Here is a 20,158-nt window from a genome sequence, read left to right as displayed (position 1 = left end):
AGATAGGCAGTGAGAGAACCCGTGATTTTATTTATAAAGATGCCCGTAAAACTAATGGGATTCCTCCTTTGATGCTTACAAAATGAATGTAAGGATGAGGATGATCATTTCTGCTATGGTAAGTTGGACATTGTGATTTGATGATGCATGGCTCGCTAATTGTAGTCCTGGAGTAGACTCTCAAATTTCTTCAATACTTAGCATCCTCCATGTCTTCGAGAAGTATAAGGTTAGTTTCTGAACCAGGTCTTGGATTCATCTGGCTTTCGTATGTTAACAGGTTTTGAAAGCATCCAGGACACACTTTTTTCCATTTTACCCGGCAAGGGTTGTCCCTCTGCTTTTACTTTTGTCTCTCTTCCTTCCTCCCTTCCTCCTCTCTCCCCTCCCGTAGTCTTCTGTGTTTTGTTTAGCAGTGTGGCTTACCTTGCAACTTGGCAAGAAAAAAAAAAAAAAAGGAAAGGAAAAATGAAGGCAGCTCTTGTGGTTGGGTAGATGGAGGGAAGGATAAGAAATAATCCACTGCCCGCATTTGGGTTCCCTGGGTTCAGTTCCAGCGGCGGCAGCTTTGCTGCAAAAATTGCTTTGCTATTCGAGATAGCCAGCAGAGGGAATCGGAACTTTGCTTGCAGCAGGGGTTGAAGCAGGCTTTTTTTTTTTTTTTCTTGGAGGAAATACTGCAGCCTTCTGGACTGCGTACGCTGCTCCCTGGAGAGGCTCTCTCGGTTCCACCCACCGGCTGGAAGGAGGGGAAGTGAATGAAAGGACAGGACAAGCCCCGAACACCATGTCACTCTGGGAGGGAGACAGCAGCAACTAAGCTGTGCAAGGTTTTTTTTTTTCTTTTTTTTTTCTTTTTCTTTCCCCCTTTCTTTTTCTTTCTTTCTTCCCCCCCCCCTTTATTTCCTGTTTCTTCTTCCTTTCTCTTTCTTTCTTTCTTTCTCCCCCCTCCCCCGCCTTTTTTTTTTTTTTTTTTTTTCCTCTTTAAGGTGGGGAAAGAGACAAACAGGAGACAGGAAGCTGATCTGCAAGGATTCGGAGTTGTGCTAAAAGGACTTTGATTTTTTTTTTTCCCCTCTCTCTCTCTCTTTACAAACGCTGGCAATTGACATCACTACAGACAGCCTGATAGAGAACAAACTGCCTCATCCCAAGTGGACCCTAGCAGCTCGGGGAAGGAAAGCACGATCTGGGACGTTGTGTGTGGGGGGGTTATTTTTTTTTCCCCTACCGATACCCCTCCTTTTTCTCTTTTTCTTTTTTCCCTTTTTTTTTTTTTTTTTTTTTTTTTTTTAGTGTGTTTCTTTTTTAAATTCTTGCCGTGTTGGAACTAGCGAGTGGTGGAAGACGAGGGATCTCTGAAGCCTCATCAGTCATCGGGACTGTCAGGAATAGTGGTTTAAGAGGAAGCTCGGCCTGGGGCACTATACCCTGTCATCCAGTTCCCTGCTTCGGAGATAAAGATTCCAGCTACATGGGCAAACGCCTGGATCAGCCACAAATGTACCCCCAGTACACTTACTACTATCCTCACTATCTCCAAACCAAGGTATGGCTCGACCCACAGTCTGGCAAGCAGTGTGGTATCCTTCTGCACTCGGGATGGGAGACAGACAGGCGTGTAGATTATTATTTACCTCCCCTTCCCCATCAGCTCATCCCGGTTCTTTGAAATGAGTAACATACCAATGGAGTTAATGAGGCAGAGGAGACTTTAAGAAGAAAGCAAGCCGTGGGATTGTGGTTTTCTCTTTTGGGAGAGATAATAGTTGTGCTCGTGTTCCTTTGTTGTTATTTGGCAACGTGAAAATGCTCCTGATACCTGTAGTAAAGTGCTGTGCAGATGGACAGGGTTGTTAGAAAGGAGATCGTAACAGTGATTATCAGGCACAAGAATACGATTTCAGGGGCTTTTCTGGTGAGCTGTTCTTTGTTTGTGGCTCTAAAAGGGTTTTTCCCACTGGATAGGACTCGCCAGGGTGGGGATAACTCAAACTTTTAATCGTGGAGTATAGAGGGAAAGAAGGGTGTGGGAAGGTTAAATACAGCTAACTCAAGTGCCTTAGAGTTTGTTTGGGTGTGTTTTTGTTTTGGGTGGTGTTTGTATGTGTCTTACACATATCGAGGATGATCGAGACACTAGAGACTGAATTTTAGAGCTTTCCTGTCGATGTTCTTTACTTTCAGAAGCACTGTTTTTCTGTGCTGGCTGCCTTCGGGAGGCCCGGTCTTGAAACAGGATGAAATGTAACTGATGATAATTGGATGTGAACTGGTTAAATACTTGAGTCTTTCTGTGTGTGCTCAAATGATCATTACGGGGCCAGTGGCAAGCCCACGTAACTAAGCAGTGGGCAGTGCCAGCCATGAACTTTATCCTGCAGTTCAGACATGAAACACTCTCAGGTGTGAAATCAATGCTCCAATTTGTCCATTAAATTGGACTTGATTGGGGGGGATGTTGGTAGAGTTACCACTTTGAATGCATGGATTGTATTTCTTTGCCGATGATATTATTTTGTATCCCATTAGCCAGACTCCACTGTCTTCTTAATAAATACGCCGAGAGTGAACAAGGCGTGCCTGAGTGATCTGTGCTGTCACCGGACTCGTTGATGTGATTAGTGTTTGGTAATTCATGCTGTAGTTAGCTTTTATTTATTCTGTCTCATCAAACAATGCCTATTTGTAAACCAGACCAGGTAACAGACTTTCAGAATGATATTAAAAATTGTTGCTTTTTTTCCTTTCTTTTTCAATCGCTCTATGACTCGCCCTGCCCCTCCAAGGTCGACTCACATTGCTTTTTGCCTTTGTGAGCATTTAGTTTGTGTGGCTGCTGCTTAAGTAGACCAGCCCCTCCTGCTCCAGTGCCTTGAGTTTTAACTCTTTGGGGGATTGGGTGGAGAATGCTGCCTGCCTTCCTCAAGGAAATGGCATAGCAAGGGCAAGTTAAAAAGAGGAAATTTATAGTCATTTCTCATCCCCCAAAGAAACAAAAACAACAAACCCCAGGGTTCCATGAAAAATATAGGACATTCCATCCCTTTTACTCATTTGGCTAAATTTTTCCAAATGTTTCAAAATTCACGCTTTTTTTTCGGTTCTTGTTTTTTACTATGAAGTATATTCAGAGAGGAAACTTTAGCTAAAAATGAATGGAGTAATGAAATAATTGCTTTCCTGCTTGAGATTTCTTTTAACTTATTACTAGCAGGAAATCATGTCGTGCACATTATATTAATGACAGGATGCTGGATGAGCTACACTGATGGGAAGTGTGTGTGTGTGTGTGTGTGTGTGTGTGAGAGAGAGAGAGAGAGAGAGAGAGATTGGGGCAAAGAGAGAAAGTGGAGTGACGAGAGAAAAGATAAGAGCCTGAAAAATATAAAGGGAATTTTTAAAAAAAAATCTGTTTTGGGGTCCTGTGTAGTTTAGTGTTGTGTAGACAGGCGGCATCTGGATCTTGTTACTTTTAAGCTAGTCAAAGTCATCAACTTCTGGAACATTTTTAAAGAAGCTAGATCCATTAGGTGACCTAAGCTGATATTTGGATAATCAGATCAGGGTGGTGGGGAATATAAGATTAGCTACTTTGGCTATTGTGGTAGTTCGTATTGATTATTATGTTGTAAAATTTTGACAGTGCTGTGAGGTTGTCGAATACTGTTATGGGGACTGTGAAATGACAGACACTAATAACATTCCTGGAAGCTGAAGATGTGAAAACGTGCCCTGGTTTGAAAGCTGGGCACACAGGGAATGGGAAGAAGAAGGGTCAATCATACTTTAAAATGTGGGGTCTTGCTGACAGCATGAATACTATGTAAGAAAGTACTATCATGACCCAGTGTAGCATGCAAACAACTAGGTTATTTCAGTATCATTGCTTTGCTCCTTTTATACTTACATCTTAAAATATAATCTCCACTAATTTTGAAGGAAATACATGCTGCCTATGTTGATTTGGTAAGCCTCGGTGGAATTCACAAAATCTACGGTCCTTTCAGCCTTGGTTTTAGTTATGGTCCATTTTTAAACTTATAACTATTTAAAATGATGCTGATATATAAAGAATACTTATAGTTGATTAAAAACAGAGATCTGTATTTGACAATAAAAGTCATGTTCTGGGAACATCATAACTTAAGCTGTCTTGCAAATTCAGGTGTTTTTTAATAATCAACAAAAGCCATTTACTCACATTTATTTTGGGGTAAAAAATCTTTATGGGGTTTTTTAAGAACTGAAAAGTTTATTGTTGTATTCATTCAGAAAGTACAAAATACCAAACCTTCTCTTTCTATGTAAATATATGTGTTAGATACAGCTGCTATTTTCTTATAATAAAATGAAATGAAAGTAGGATTTCTAAGTAAATGGAAATGTTTCCATTTCCTCAAATGCAATTAAAGTTTCAGAAAAACTTGGGACACTTCCCTGCCTTCTCTGCTCCTCTTATTTCCCATTACATGAGAACTAATCCATTAATTTTGTTGGGTTAAAAGGAAAAATGAGTTTGAAATAAGTTATTTATACTTTTCTCCCTCTGAACCATTTTCCACATGCTTAAAATAGTATATTAGACAAATGTGCATGTAAGTATAATGAAAAACTCAGTGGCTGACTGGTAGCTCTATTGTAACAGGGTTGTTGGTATGTTCATTCTCCGAGACCCTGCATTAAAAGTTACATTTGTCGGTTTTCTTTTGGCCATACCTCCCCCCCCCCCCCCATTAAAAGAAACACTTTCAAAAAGCAACGTTTGTGATTAGGCAGAAAAGAAGAAATCTTGGTGACATGTTATAGTATTTACACTAGAGACAGAGCTGGATTAAAAAAAAAAAAAAAAACCTCTCCATCAAAACGAATTGGCTATTTGAAGGCCACCCAGAATAATCAGCAAATTTGAGAGAATGGAGACCAAAAAAACAGTTCATTAGCTTAATGATAATATCCATAATCATGTTTGATTGAGTTGTAACCTAATATTTTCAGTAATTTTGTGATAGCCCATTCAAAGCAGCCAACCTGTTGGAATTGCACTGAGAGACCCAGGGTGGATTCCAATCTGAGTTTGAGGTACTTTGTGTAGGGGAGGTTCTTAGAAAAGCAACTTAATCAAACTAGGAAAGCTAGAAAGAGTAAAACCTGGTCACAGCCTAGTGAATTGACATTTTGGTGCTGAGAAATAGATATTTCCCTCTTACGTGATAGTTGGAAAACTTTTGTCATCTTCCCCAAAGTTTAAAGTTCATCCAGGCACACACAGCAAGCTAGTCCTTCCCTCCGTTTCCTCACCCTGACCAGGTCACGATGTTTCTACCACCCCCGGGCACGGCTTCTACTCAGGCTGTTTTCCCATCAGCCTCCTGCTTTCCCTTCTTGGGCCATCCGCTTCCCCTGAAGATCTTGCAGAAAGGGGTGCGGCCTGTGGGACCCAATGGGGTTTTTCTGGCTGGTGGGACTCGGATTGTATTCAGAGCCTGCTGTGAAGGTGGGGTCAGGTGTGGGGAGTAATTCATCAGCCGCACACTGATTTCAGGCTGAGTTTCCAACCATCTGCAGCCTGGACAGCCGCCCATCTCTCAAAGTCTAGCTAGAGCCCAACTGACTGTGCCACAGAAAGAGCAAACACTTGAAACACAAAGGACTAAGGAGTAGGCAGAGGAAGAGAGAGGCTCCTCTGGGGCAAAGGATATTCTCAAAGATGTGAAAGTACAGATCCTTCAAAAGCAAAACAGAACAACCCCTTAACATACTTCTTGCACATGAAAATGTAGAAAATCTTGCAGAGGGAGGGAATGAGTTTAGAATTTCCTTAGTACTTCCTGCCTCAGATTTGCATTGATAGCCGGAGTTGGTAACTTGCCAGTTTTAAAACAGCCTTGAAAACTCCCAAGTTCTGTTTTCCTTTGAAAGACTGAAACATACAAAACTGGTTTTCTAAAAATCTTCCAGCAACAGAACTTTTAGGTACAACCCCAACTAGTTCTTTCGCTTCCGGGGGGCGGGGGAGGTGTCATATGATAGCATGAAACCATGATAAATCTTGTTTGTCTCATTTTAGAATGTACACAATTTTAACTGGTTTTAAATAAGAGAAATATCGTAACAAGGGGCCACTCTCCCTTTCTAGTTCTCCTGTTTGCTTTCCTCTCCCCACTCTTTATTATCATTGGGATTGTCTTTTCCATAATGCAGTCATTGTTTTCACAGCACTAAGTTTAGTGCCTACTTAAAAAGAAGAGATATGTAAAAAGTTCCTGGTCGTTTTTTTTTTTTTTTTTTTTTTTTCCCTCTCTCCAGAATCATTCCAAAGTCAAAGGAAACCTCATGTAAATTTGTTCTAACAGTATCTTTCTAATGCAGTTTCCTTTCGCTTTCTCTCAATTTGGGAAAAGAACAATAGAATTAAAACTCAAAATTATTTCTATGAAGTCATTAAATCTATTAGAGGGTTAGAGGGAGGGGTGATTTGCAAGGGAGGGAGGCAAAAGACAAGAAGGAAGCTGTAAGTTCGTCTCAGGTCTTTCTGGCTCCAGGAATTCTGAAAAGCTTCATTTTTGCACTAATGTGATTTTACACAATCCTTTTCGACATTATCAGTCTTTTTGGCAGAGGCAGGGCTCAGTCACAATTATGCCCAGGCCAAATTCTAAGAAAACCAGTCTTTTCCTTTAAAAGAAAATCTTTTTAGCGTCGGACTTCTTATTCAGAGTAAATGGTTGATGTTTATCCAAAATTGGCTTCGAGTACTACATTAAAATTGTGTTTTGTAACAGTCTCATAAGCCACAGCTGTATGTGATTAAACAATGTAATATCAAAAGCATGTGAGAATAGACTTTTTCATAGTATAGCTGTTGCACAGCAAGAGAGCAGATGGAACTGGAGGGAGAGCAAGGGCAGCAGGGTAGTGATGTGTTGTGAGACCTGGGCTGAGGATTCGCGTTGCTATTTTTTTGCAGTAGTGGGAAAAATGCCGAACTCTCTTGAAGGTGATTGGAAAATACGCTTTCTGAACATGGAGATGGATATATAAGACCAATTTTTGTTTTAAACACGGAGTGCCATTTAATCAGAAAACACACATTTACGAAAGTGTCCAAAATCAACGTCAATGGAAGGATCATCATGACTCCCACGCAACACACATTCACATAACAATAGTGAATTTCTCATTTCCGCTTTGAAATCAAAACTTTTCTCTCTCTTTTCTTTCTTTCTTTCTTTCGCTACTTTGATCTGTGCAACTTTTATAAGAAAATCTTCAGGCCATTTATCCCTTAAGAAGAGTGATAGGTGATGAGGACCAGTAACATAAAGAGAACAAAATAGGTGGTAGTGTGATTCTTTTTAAAGATATTTGAAAATGTGGTATTTGGTTTTGTACGCATATTACTCCTTGGTGGCCACTATTAAAAAGTACATACTTCTACAAAGAGACAAAACTTGTGGGTCTTTTTAGCAGGATGTCATGGCAAAGTGATTTCTGTTTTAGAGGGATGATTATAAAGTTTTTGAAAAAAAACTCATGACATTTATAATCTTAAGTTTTTTTTAGATTATTAATCTATGGGATGCTAATACTACTAAGAGATTTATTAGGAAGTCATTATTTTCAGGGCCTTAAAAAAGCGTAGAGAGGTGGTCAGTGTTTTTCAGAGTTCAGACACTGAAAAGCAATTTGGAAAAGTTAAAAAAAAAAAAAAAAGAAACCCCAAAACAAAACAAAAAAAACAACAGGTTGATAGAGGTAGGTTGGACTCCATTTGGTTTTGTTTTTCATGTTGATATAGGCAGCAGATTTGTTCACATTTAATTGGATTTTTTCACGTACGTTTATTGGTCAGGAAGTATATACCTTGTGGAATCAGATATCTGGATAAAGTTTTGTAATTCAGAACATTGACATCTAATAGATAATAAATTTCAAGAGTATGGGTAATAAGTGCTGAGACTTGGATTCTATTTTTTTGTTTTTGTTTTTCCTGTTGTTTGCTTGTTTGTTTTTGGTGGGAGGGAATTCTTTGATTTGTGTGTCAATAGATTGGTTTCTAGGTCAGGTTCTCTAAGATCTCTTCCAGGCTTAGCATTTGTGACTCTCCCTTTGAGATAAATGAGCCTGTTTTAATGTATTCGTGGGACTGGGAGATGACCTTGGTTTTGTGCCATAGAAGAGTTTTTGTTCAGGTCCCCATCGCTTTCTCCAGAGCGGATCAAATGCTGCTTTGCCGACGCTGGTGTTTTGATGAATTTAGCTGTCTGCTTCCTTTGCCACATCCAAACCCAGCGCACCAAGAGAAACACATCCATCACCTGGGAGTGGGTGGAGAGCAGTTCCCAGGGGTGGGACAGAATGACAGGCATCATTTAATCATGGTCATTGCCAGCTTTGTTGTTGCCATTAAAGTGTTCTTCTTTGGTAAAATGAGAGCTTATCCAAAGACTTGAAGGTAATAATGTGATGCTTTCCTTTTCTTCATTTAACTTCCTCTCTGCAGGTGGTGTAAGAACTGAATGGGTAGGCATGTGTTCGACCTACCCAGCTGGGGGGGATGAAGGCAGAAGGATTGCCTTCTGACAGCACTAGTTTGGTGCATCAGACTAGGAGCGTGCTGTCAGTATGGGAATGACAATCAGCAGATGAAATACTATTGCGACTGGAGTTTGCAAATCCTTCAACTCCCTAAACTTCTGACTAGTAGCTTTTAAAACATGGAAAAGGAATACTGTAGTAATTGTAGTATACGGAGTAATAGGAGGAAGAGAATAACTTCTCCAGGACACCTAAGCAAGACCATTGTCTTTCCCTCTTTTTCTCGCTAGATACCCTTCTTATTCCCCCCAAAACTCCTGCTAGCTGAATTAATGAAAGGGTGTGGAACCTTGTATTTTGTTTTTGTGAATGATAGCCGGATAGAAAAAAAGAGACTTGACTCTATACATAGTTAAGGCGATTCTGATAGTGTCCCTTCTTATTGTGTGAAAAGTAAGAGACAATGGAAGAGAAATTAATTTTGCTATATTCTAAATATCGATAGTAATTGTTTAAGTACTGATTTTTAATTTGTTTCAGAATTAGCTCTCTTACTGTTCCATTGTAGTGTTAAGAAATTCAGGGGTGCTTGGGTGGCTCAGTGGGTTAAGCCTCTGCCTTTGGCTCAGGTCGTGATCCTAGGCTCCTGGGATCAAGCCCCGTATTGGGCTCTTGGCTCAGCAGGAAGCCTGCTTCCCTTCCTCTCTCTCTGCCTGCTTCTCTTCTACTTGTGATCTCTCTCTGTCAAATAGATAAATAAAATCTTAAAAAAAAAAAAAAAGGAATTCATATACATCATACTTCATATGCTAGAATCTTTGGTTATTTCATTCTTAGCGGATAGTTTTCAAGCTGAATATGGATTACGCATAGAATTTCAGAAGGATTTTTGAGAAGTCTTCCTATTTTTATCTCGTGTACCGCTGTCTATTTATCTTAGTCATATTGCTGATTGATGACGATTTAATGAAAACGAAAATGGAAAACAGAATGCTAACTATCTGCATTTCTGGAACTGGTTAAGATATCTTAAAAGCTTTCCTTACACATGTGAGTCATATTTGAAGCTATTATTGATGTCTGTAAACTCTCATGTTGCCTCTTTTAAAACTTATCACTCACACAAATTGGACAGTGGCACCCTGACATAACTTAAGCGAGGGTAACTTAACATTCAAGCAAATACACTCTTAAGCTCCCAAGTAGTTTCGAGTAGATGAAGTATATGAAGGAGAGTGTACAAATCTTGGAATAAAATTTCAGAGATTGTTTTCTAGTGTGTCATACAAAAAACCATATTACATACCTATGATGTTTAATTTCTCCTCAAGAAATTGTAAAAACACAATTTTTGTTGTTGTTGTTTGGCTCGGTGCTAGTCCCTTGAAGGGTTGTGACAGCTCCTGAATTACCCTGGCTCCTGGTTTTTGGCCCCTAGGACTCTTGTCCATTGTTGTGCATATCAATTCAGACTGGACCATTAGAAATAGGAAGTGTTTCAATTTAAGGCAGGGAATTCTGAAAAAGAATAAAATTTTGATGTTCTTTTCAAAATTTATTCCAAAGAAAATTAACCGCTGACTTTAAAATTTATTATTTATCTGTTAGGACTACTAGACTTCATGTTGACAATGGCACGTTTTCCCTTCCGGCCTTGTTCTTGTTCTTTTGTTTAGCTTTGTTAATAAGCTGGAAAAAGATAAGGAAAAAAAAAATCCGAAGGCATAGGTCAATGAACATGGGAGAATTTCTCTACAAGTTTAGCGACTTCCTTAAACGATGGAAGAAGTGAAGGGTCATTTAAAAACCTCCTTATTTTCTGGCCAGTCATGGAAGCCCCCATCCCACAAACTAACAAAGATATTAAAATGCATTCATATTGCACATCAGGTTAGAACTGTTTTTGCAATAAAATAAAGAGCTTTTATAATTTTGCTGCCAAAACTTTTTGAGTGCAAGTAAATTCATTATATATGCCTATGAATTTGGGGCATTTTGCATACGGGGGCGTGTTCTTACAATGTGAAAAAATTCTAACGTACAGAATTTCTTGAGGAAGGAACTAAGTACAACAGTGAATAAAGTTGATAGTGAGTTATGTTTTGTGGATATGCAAACAAATGTTTATCACTTTTGGTTTCACCGTTTTCTTTTTCATTTGGCGACAATGCGTTTTTTTCATCTTGTCAGTGTTTTTGTGGGTCCCTGAAGTGGTCAGAAAGCCTGAGAAGCTGGCCCTATCTCTACCTATTGTGGCTTTTTGGCATTTAAAATATCTCTGTATTTTAGTAATCCCAAATTTCCGGGGTGGATTACTTGGTGGAACAGCGCTAGCATTTTGGAAAATGTCATTAACATTCTTTGGCTAACATATGTCAAAAGCAGACACACTGGATTGACCTTTGGCAGCAAGAGCAACTGAGAGGTCCTGATCTGAGTGCCAGGCTCACAGAACATTTTCATTGTGCAACTGGTGGAATTGTTTACCAACTGGAAAGAAAAAAGAGCTTGAATATAACAGGTGTTATATTGGATTTCCACTTAGGGGTACAGACAGGAGGCGAGCAATGGCATGATAGGTACTTGATGGCATAATTTTTCTAAATTCTTCTGTTTGTTAATTGGGTCATGGGTTTGTTGCATGTATTAAAGCCGCCACCTCCTCCTAAACCTCTGTGTCCATGGTTGTTCACTTAGAATGATTTTTCTTGAATCCGTGTGCCTCTTAAAGAACCCATGTATCCACGTATGCACACTCCAGTCAGATCTACCATGACTTGCACAGGTGTTGAGCATCCTGAACATACTGCTTCTGAAGCTGCCTTGTTGTGTAAGACTTCCTTTGTATTCATTTTTGTCCCAGTGATACAAGGCAATCAGGGTCCCAGGCTCAAGGCAGGATTGTTTCCTCCCAACCACATCTTAAGAAGGAGGCTTTCTGTTTTGCCCCCCCCTCCCTTTTTTTCATTTTCTTTCTCCACTGAGCCACCCAGGCGCCCGATTCATTTTCTTTCTCCAATTCGCGCATACACTTGTATCTAAAATTTCACTCCTTCCCCCAGCCTTCCAGGGAGAATTCTCATAATCACTCAATGTTTTGATTCTTTACCTAATTACTCAATTTTTCTTCCCAGCTCTCTAGCCAGATCTCACTGAATGTCATCAGCAGACTCAATGAATCAGCTTTGATTTATCTCACACATAACACACACACACACACACACACTTCTGGAAACTTCAAGGATTATTTCAGTGGTTCTGATTTTTGCTGAGTCTGAGTGACCAACGGGAGTATGAAGGGGGCAAAGTGGTATCAAGGTGGCGTATATCTGCTCTTTCCAGGCCTTTTTTTTTTTTTCCTGCTAGTTGATAGCAAATAAAAACAAGTCTCACTGAATGAGGGTAACTAATAATTTCCTTTATTTCCCCCCCCCCCATAGTGTAGTATCTTCCCATGATCTGAGACATATTGGTAGTATATCAAGTTAGATACCTGTTTTCTTTTCCCTATTTTTTAAAAAAATATTTTATTTATTTATTTGACAGACAGAGATCACAAGTAGTCAGAGAGGCAGAGAGAGGGCGAAGCAGGCTCCCCACTGAGCAGAGAACCTGATGCAGTGCTCCATCCCAGGACCCTGAGATCATGACCTGAGCTGAAGGCAGAGGCTTTAACCTACTGAGCCACCCAGGCGCCCCAATCTTTTCCCTATTTTTGATAGCATCTTTTAGAAATCTTACTGATCAATCAATTCTAATTCTTTTCTCAAATAATTTCATGATCATTGTTTATACAGCAGAAATTCTAATGATCTTCAGAGCTTTTAGTGATGAGGCTGTCGGCGTGGTAGAAGAAAAAATGGTAGTTCTACAATTTTAATTTAACAAGTGATTTATGAGAAGCACCAAGTAAGATGAAACAAAGAGAGGAAGAAACAGAAAATAGAAAGACGAAGATCTTATACCACCTTTCAAATTTCTGGAATTTGTCCATGAGTTTTCCTTTTCAAAGGCAAACAGTAAGAGCTACATTGTAAAGAAAATATAATTTACACATCGAAGAACCATCTTTGGGGAAAACATTAATGTGAATATAGAGCTTGATATGGAGCAGTCATATACTTGAGGCTTTTGGTGTCTTGTGGGGAAAAAAAAATCAATGCTTGTGAGGACAAACTTAGTGTTTTGTTGGGGTTTTTCATATGTTGAGGCACTTAGTAACCTTCAGGACTTGCTTTATTTGTTCTGACTTCTCATCAGTAGTTCTCAGGGAGAATCTGGATAAAAGCTTTATTGATGCTTTTGATTGGAAACAGGAATGTTTTTGGAATCAAATTTTAACACATATTTTGGAATTTTTATATATAAAATCCATAATATGCTTAAAAATATACTCATGAGTGAAGCTTTCAGTGTAGAAAGCATCTGGCTTTGAGAGGGGGGAAAACAACAGCATACCATAATAAAACCAGCAAACCTGTATTGTCATGAGAATTGTACAATGCAAAGTGCTCACTAGAGAGCCAGGCTGTTTGCAGGCCATGAATGTGCCCGGGGACCCACGGAGCAGTTGAATTGAGAATGTGTGTGCAATCACGCTTCCATGCTCTGGATCCCCAGCACATGCCTACGTTAGACGGTGGGTCCTGGCGAAAAGACAGTCTGAATTTCAACATGGTCCTTGAAGAATATAGGTCAATAGAGGTCCAAGAAAGACTAGGTATTATTATTAGTCATGGTCCATCTTTTCTGCCAAGTTCGTTTTCCTTACTTCTCCGTGATTTCCTCACTTCCCCATGGAATAATCCATCTAGGATGGCTATCTGAAATGACCTTGCTTGTACATTAAATCTCCTACATCTCTCAGCCTTTCCCACATTGTCCTTCCTGGGGGGACGAAATCTTTTCTTTCTGTACCCCAGCTTCTTTTCCACTTGTCCTTGCCTGCTTACCTCCTGCCTCCCGCCCCCCCGCCCCCCCAAACCGGCCTCCTGTCCTGGAGTTTTCAGCTATGGACTTGCCTTCTTTGCCTTCTTGCCTTTAGGTCCTAAACTTCTGCATCCTTCTTATTCTCTTAGTTTCTAGTCTCCTCTTACCTTTTTTGTTTATTGTTTTTTGGCCCCCCCCCCCCAATATAGGGTAGGATTGGGTTTTGACTTCTTTTTGCACTTTGTCATAAATTTATTTTTGGCTTTTTGAACATGCCTTTATTCCTCAGCATCATATCACAGAATTCGTCTGTGAACCCCTTGTGGACTAGGACCATGGGGTCTTCATCTATGAGTATCCTACAGTATCCAATAGATTGATGCAGAATGAGCGTGCAAGGAAAGGTTTTCAGAATGCATTAATCTGTGACGTTCTGTGTCTTGTGCATTAGTCCATTGCTGGAAGCTGTGATTTATTTTATTTATTTAATATTATATATATTTTTTGTTTTTTTTTGTTTGTTTGTTTTGTTTTGTTTTTTGTTTTTAACCAGACTTGCTTGACGTCATCTTCATCTCTGTGGCGCTTATGTCAAAGGGCATTTTGTTTACCAGAAGTAAGTCTTACTTAGCTTTTCTCCCCTGAAACATGGGGACCACTGGGCTAGGTAGCCTACGACTGTTGGCTGGAGTTGGTTTATATCACTAGCTAATGGGACATGCTATGATGGCAGAGGTGAGGTAAGTCAGAAATGGCAATAAAAAAAGAACAGAAAAGAAGAAAAATGGGAAGGAGAGGGCAGGGGAGAGAAGAAAAAGGGGAAAAAAAAAAGACAAAGCAAAGCATAACAAAACTATGCAGCATTGCATTCCAAGATGCTGGCAAGAGTATCAGAACAATGTGCCAACGCAGGGAGGGGCAGAGTAGATTTCAAAGACAGTCCAAGTAGCCTGTACTTGGAACTTGGAGATGAGAGTAAGCAAGTAGGTCAGGACTAAATGGTAGTGACGGTGGTTTGGAGGGAATGAGAGAGGCCATTCCTGAGCAATTGCCAAAAATATCAGCTTGTATATGCAGCTTCCTTTCTTGGGTTGACAGGGAGTTGGGCATGGCGCTGATGGAGCTGGGAGATGGGTTGAGCATTATTAGTACTTTCCCTCTGTCTGCTTTGCTCACCAGAGGATCTTGAATCTATTAACCATATATATACCCATGCCACATAATGGTCCACAACAGTACTGACATGGATTTTTTTCACTTAAAATATGAAAAGACTACTTTGGAGATTAGGCAAGAATGACAGAATTCCTATTTTGGAAAGTGAAGTCTATTCACCTTCCCTATGCAATTAACTAAGCAGGTATAAAGACATGGCTAAAGTAATGATAGATGATACAAGAAAGGTTTCTGATGTAAACTTCAAAGCCTTTCTCACCAAGGAATGTATGAAAACAGTAACCTAGTTGTGGCTAAGGAACCAACTATGGTTTTGGTTTGGATGCCTCTTGATTTTTCCAAGTTGCACTGATTTTCTTATGTTTGTTCTGTATTTTTTTCCTCTATCATGTTCTCTTTTTTTTCTTTTTTGCATCAAGGTCCTTATTACCATTTTCACAAAATATAGTTTCTGTATACATAATTCCTTAGTAAATTAGCACTTAGTAAATTTTTCTATTGCAAGGTAATCCTACTCATTGCATCTAGCAAAACAATTCAGGATGTATAAAGAGTATTAGTAATCTCCTTCAGGATAACACACCGCTCTGTCAAAACTCTCAGACATAGCCAATATTAATAATAAAATCATACATGTCCTTCTATAGCATTCTTTAGATCTGTGCAAACGTACAATCAGATCTATGGTATATGAGATCATACTGAATGGGTTATTTTACTCCTTTTCTCAGTGAAAGGCATACTTTGTGACATTTTCATCAAGTCATTAGACACATATCTTTTTTACATCCAGGATAATTGTCCCTAATGCATTTGTATCACATATTATGCAGGTGATACCCATTGATGGGCAGTAATTTCTTTTTTGCCACTGTTTTGCCATTATGAATAATCCTACAGTATATGTACGAGGTACTCATTTAAACATAAGTTAGAATCAGTGATTTTCAAAGCAGGTGTTATTCGCTTTAAACACTTTCTTTAAACATTGAGAAATGCCTTGATGAGTTTCCTCTTACATAAGGATTGATCTCTATGCTTGGATTCCTAAACCTAAAACTGCATCTTGCAGGATCCGCATACCCCTTTGTGTTTTGATGATAAGTGTTATGGTCTGAGCCTTTTGGTGAGAAGGTGAACTTCCTGGCTGAGGTTTGAGCTGAAAAGGAGCTACTCACATTTGGCAGAACTAGAAATGTCTTCTTTTCTTTGGGACATGATTTTTGGAGTCCCAGCAGGTGCTTGGGGCCAGTGGTGTTACCATTTCCATGCTAGTCAGCCATTTTATGGGGGGGGTGCACTGTTTCAGGTTGATTTCCTTTGTCTGCTGCATCATCTTCCTAGTGGAAGGAGCAACAGCAGGCAAGGAGAGTTTCCAGCAGCCCAAATCTTCCCAACTGATTGGAATCCCACTGAGGCATTTTTATCCGAGAGCAAATATTTTGTCCCAAGGGTTTGGGCATCAGGATTTTTCTTTTTACATTATTATCTTGGGAACGCTGCAAACTGTATTTTGTGATACCCCTTATCTGCTGGACTTGTTTGGTGCTGCTTGGTCATAGGGGAAATGTCATGGTACATTAACTGAGCTGGAAAAAGTGACTGTTGAAAACCTAACAAACCTAGGTAAAATCTGATTTTATTTTATCTTCCTCTGTACTTGTCCTATTTCTTTCTTCTAATATCAGTTTTAATTAAAGTCAAAATATGGCAAAAATAAAGAATAAAGCAAAAGTTTACCTATAGAAGATGCAAACTGGCTTTATCTATCTCTATCCAGATATTTACGAATATCTGTCTAGAAGACCGTAGACCATAAAGCTTCAACAGTTTGTTCTTCCTACAAGAAAAGTTAGAATAAGGACACACATTTCTCATACCACTTAATTTTCTCTCCCATACTCACATTTCACAGAACTAATCACACCTTTCAAAGTTTGATGGCCAAGTTTCATATGCTACTTTGGAAACTTGGGGAGTTTTCCTAAACATGAACCTGCCAGGATGATCTTTTTCTCTTCCTCTGATGTATGTGAGGTGAGACAGGGAGCTTAGTTCAATATACCAGAGCCAATTTAGTATTTTCCCATTTTATGACTAGAAATCTCACCATTTTTCACCCATGCTTAAAAATCAACAGTGTACCATACTTCATATAGATTTAGTGCAGGTAGAAGCATTTTAACAAAGTCTGGAAAAGGAATTTAATAATCAGAAGTGACAACAACACTTTGGTTAGGTGAAAAGACTCAGCATACTAAGCATGGTTCTGGAAGGCCCAGGGCTTCTGTTCTAGAACTTGCTTTAATGCCCTCTCCCCTTTTTTCATATTTCAATTTCCTGCCATCACTTCCCATCACAGGAATATTTAGTTATTTGATAAGATGTCTTGAGAATCAATATTAGACCAGTAGTAATGTGTTTCAATGTTCTGTAGGAATGCCAATATATTAACATATTACAAAGATGGTAAAATATAAATAAGAACCATTAACTCCAAGAGATTGTTATTAGTGATAATGGTAAGGAGAGGGTGACTGAAAGGCCCAGAATTGACTTGATGCATGAGTATAATGGAGTAGAATCCTTGTGATAGCTCTGATCAATGCTATTCATTGAAACATTTCTTTGCACTTCCATTATGTTTCTCGGGCATCCATCTCTGTAATCAGCTGGATTGAAATCATGTAGAGAGATCCACTTTCAATATTTTTCATACTTCTTACATGGTTTTTTCTTTTTATTGTTGTTTTACTTTGGAAAGCGATGCAAGCCTGTTTCAGCGCTCCATAGAAAACTCACCCTGCAGTCCAAGATGAATCTATTGGGAAATTGTCTGTTTTTTACATTGCCGTATTTCACAATACTTGTGCTTTCCTCATAGAAGTTCCCAGGATGCCTTTTGTCCCTTAAAGTAACTAAATTAGAGGAGAGAATGGGGTGTGATTTTCTTACAGCCAGCTTATAGAGTGTCAGCTCTTGCTTCCTGAGAGCTAAACCTCATGTTTGAAAATGCTTTCAGTGAGGCCAACACTGACTCTGGGTGTGGTATTGGTTCTAACTAGATAATTTTTGAGACTATCCATTGGGGAATGGGGGGACTGAGTTTTGTTTTAGTTTCCCCAGCTGACATTGAGTTTTCAAATATCTTTTTTTTCTTTTTAAGATGTTATTTATTTGTTTGACAGGAAAGAGACACAGCGAGAGAGGAACACAAGAAGGAAGAGTGGGAGAGGGAGAAGCAGCTTTCCTCGCAGCAGGGAGCCTGATGTGCGGCTCTATCCCAGGACCCTGGGATCATGACCTAAGCTGAAGGCAGATGCTTAATGACTGAGCCACCCAGGCACCCCGAGTTTTCAAATATCTTTCAAACTTATTCACATGTAGCATTACTAAACTTTAATCTGACCCCTTTGTTGATCTTCTTCCAGCTGTAATGGCTAGACTCAACCAAGCTTTTAAAGGCCATCTCAAAGGTCTTCAAGCTGTGTGACCCTCAGTCCTTGCCTGGCACATAGCAGGTGTTCAGTAAACACCAGTTGATTACATGGGAGTTGCCATTCCACATCCCGAACTCAAATAACACCGACAGACACTTTTTGGACACTTACCCATTTTTTTCTTCCCTTCGGCACATACCACTAGCTGCCAGAGGAAAGAATACTTGTCTGTGTCTTCTCTGTGCTGCCTTCTGGTCCCACTGCATTGACTTGCACATAGTCAGTGCTGGTCAATATTTACTGAGTAAAGAATGGATTACATCACTCTCTAAACATCCTTTAACTGACTTAATAGTTTTCAGGAAAGCATAATGCAACCTCCTCTATACTTATCTGTTTCTCTTCTAGTTTTCTCTTTTACTTTTTCATATCAGAATAATATTTCACTTGCTTTTTTTTTTTAAATTATTTATTTATTTATTTGACAGGCAGAGATCACAAGTAGGCAGAGAGGCAGGCAGAGAAGGAGGAGGAAGCAGGCTCCTGGCTGAGCAGAGAGCCTGATGTGGGGCTTGACCCCAGGACCCTGGGATCATGACCTGAGCTGAAGACAGAGGCTTTAACCCACTGAGCCACCCAGGTGCCCCTATTTCACTTTCAGTTCTGAAGATCCTGACATAAAACTAGGAAAAAATATAAAGGTGAAATTCTCTCGAAGGTGTTTGGCCTTTTTTAAAAAATTTCTTCTGTAAAGTGCTTGCTTGCTTCTTACTTATTCACATGTTTACTTTCAGGTCAACATTGACTCGCCCAAAAAACCAGGTGGCTGAGTACATCTGCCTTCTCCTATACTTTTGTTTATTTTTTATCTGAAGGAGTTTTGGAAAAGAGGGAAATAAGATTTTTCAGTGTTTGTGCCCTATTGAATTATAATATCTTGCAGTCCAGCACTGTGTTCATTTGTTTCATATTCTATAGTTATTAAGAAGGGATTTGGAACTTGGAATTTCAGAATGTAAAATAAAATATATTACCCAGTGCCTGTTCCTGGGGCTCTTCCTTAGATCGGCACTGTATAGGGTGGTTTGGACAAGACAGAAGGAGGTTATGGTGTTATTCCTGCTCTTTAGAAGTTGATAATTTGTTTAAGGAAACAGAGGAGACACAACGCACAGAGGGAGTCATTAAATGCTAAATTGTGTCACAGTGACTTGAAGAGAAATGGATGATGGCTGTTTGGGCAAGAAGAGCCCCAGAGGGTCAGTTTTGAGGCAGACAAAGGAATTGGACATTTGGCATATTTGAGAAAGCTGGGGAAGGATGAGAGGATATTCCTGCCGGAATAAGATAGAAACCCTAATATAAGCATGCTGTTGGATTTAGGGGGAGGCAGGAGAAGAGAGAACAGGCTGAGCTGGAACAGAAGCTTAGAGAGGAACAGTTTGAATAGCCAGAGTATAATTACTGAAAGGCCTTAAGGAGGTCAGGAAGGAAAAAGAAAAAAAAGCGAATAATTATTTAATCTTTATACATGGAATGGTTTCATAAACTTCATTCCAAAAGCATAAACTGTAAGTGAAAATAATGATAGATTTAAAATTCTTCATTGTTTTTAGGAAGTTCCTGCATTTTAACCAGAGAAATATTTATAGATCTTCAACCAGCAAAAGCCTAACATAATGTACAATATAACAAGCAAATAAACACTCTTGTAAAAAAAAAAAAAGTTTGCAGCATAAAATTGCAAAGATTTAATACTTTAGGTATAAAATATGTCTCTAATACTTAATAGGAACAAAAAAGAAAAGTCTCTAATATTAAAAGGGACAAAAATTCCTAAACAAAGAAATAGAAATAGCTATAAAGGCTTTAAAAGTATGTCACCAATTATCAAAGAAATGACTGCAACAGCAAGATATTACTATCAGCTAGATTTCTAAGACGTTAAATATTTTCTAATGACTAGGGTAGATTGAAGTATAGGGAGATGGCCACTGCCGTACACTGGTCATAATTAGGGGAATATTTAAGCCTTAATTTGAAATGATGTATCAAATGCTTTAAATATGTAC

General features: G+C 39.2%; 1 protein-coding gene across 9 annotated transcripts in view; it reads left to right on the top strand.

Annotated features, from left to right (window-relative positions):
• The first annotated feature begins 718 nt into the window (after positions 1-718).
• RBMS3 (RNA binding motif single stranded interacting protein 3) overlaps positions 719-20,158 on the top strand; it is a 713,870-nt gene continuing 694,430 nt past the window's right edge. For 3 of the 9 annotated variants that reach the window (XM_059390800.1, XM_059390796.1, XM_059390799.1), the window contains exon 1: positions 720-1,549. In XM_059390800.1, coding sequence (XP_059246783.1) covers positions 1,475-1,549 — 75 coding nt within the window. In that variant the 5' untranslated portion in view covers positions 720-1,474. Of the gene's footprint in view, positions 1,550-20,158 lie in introns of all 9 variants that reach the window. The other 6 variants (XM_059390794.1, XM_059390798.1, XM_059390795.1 and 3 more) reach the window with 4 other exon arrangements.

This window comes from Mustela nigripes, chromosome 2, assembly GCF_022355385.1.
Source record: "Mustela nigripes isolate SB6536 chromosome 2, MUSNIG.SB6536, whole genome shotgun sequence".
Taxonomy (NCBI): Eukaryota; Metazoa; Chordata; class Mammalia; order Carnivora; family Mustelidae; genus Mustela; species Mustela nigripes.
This window is presented reverse-complemented; position numbering and strand designations above follow the sequence as displayed.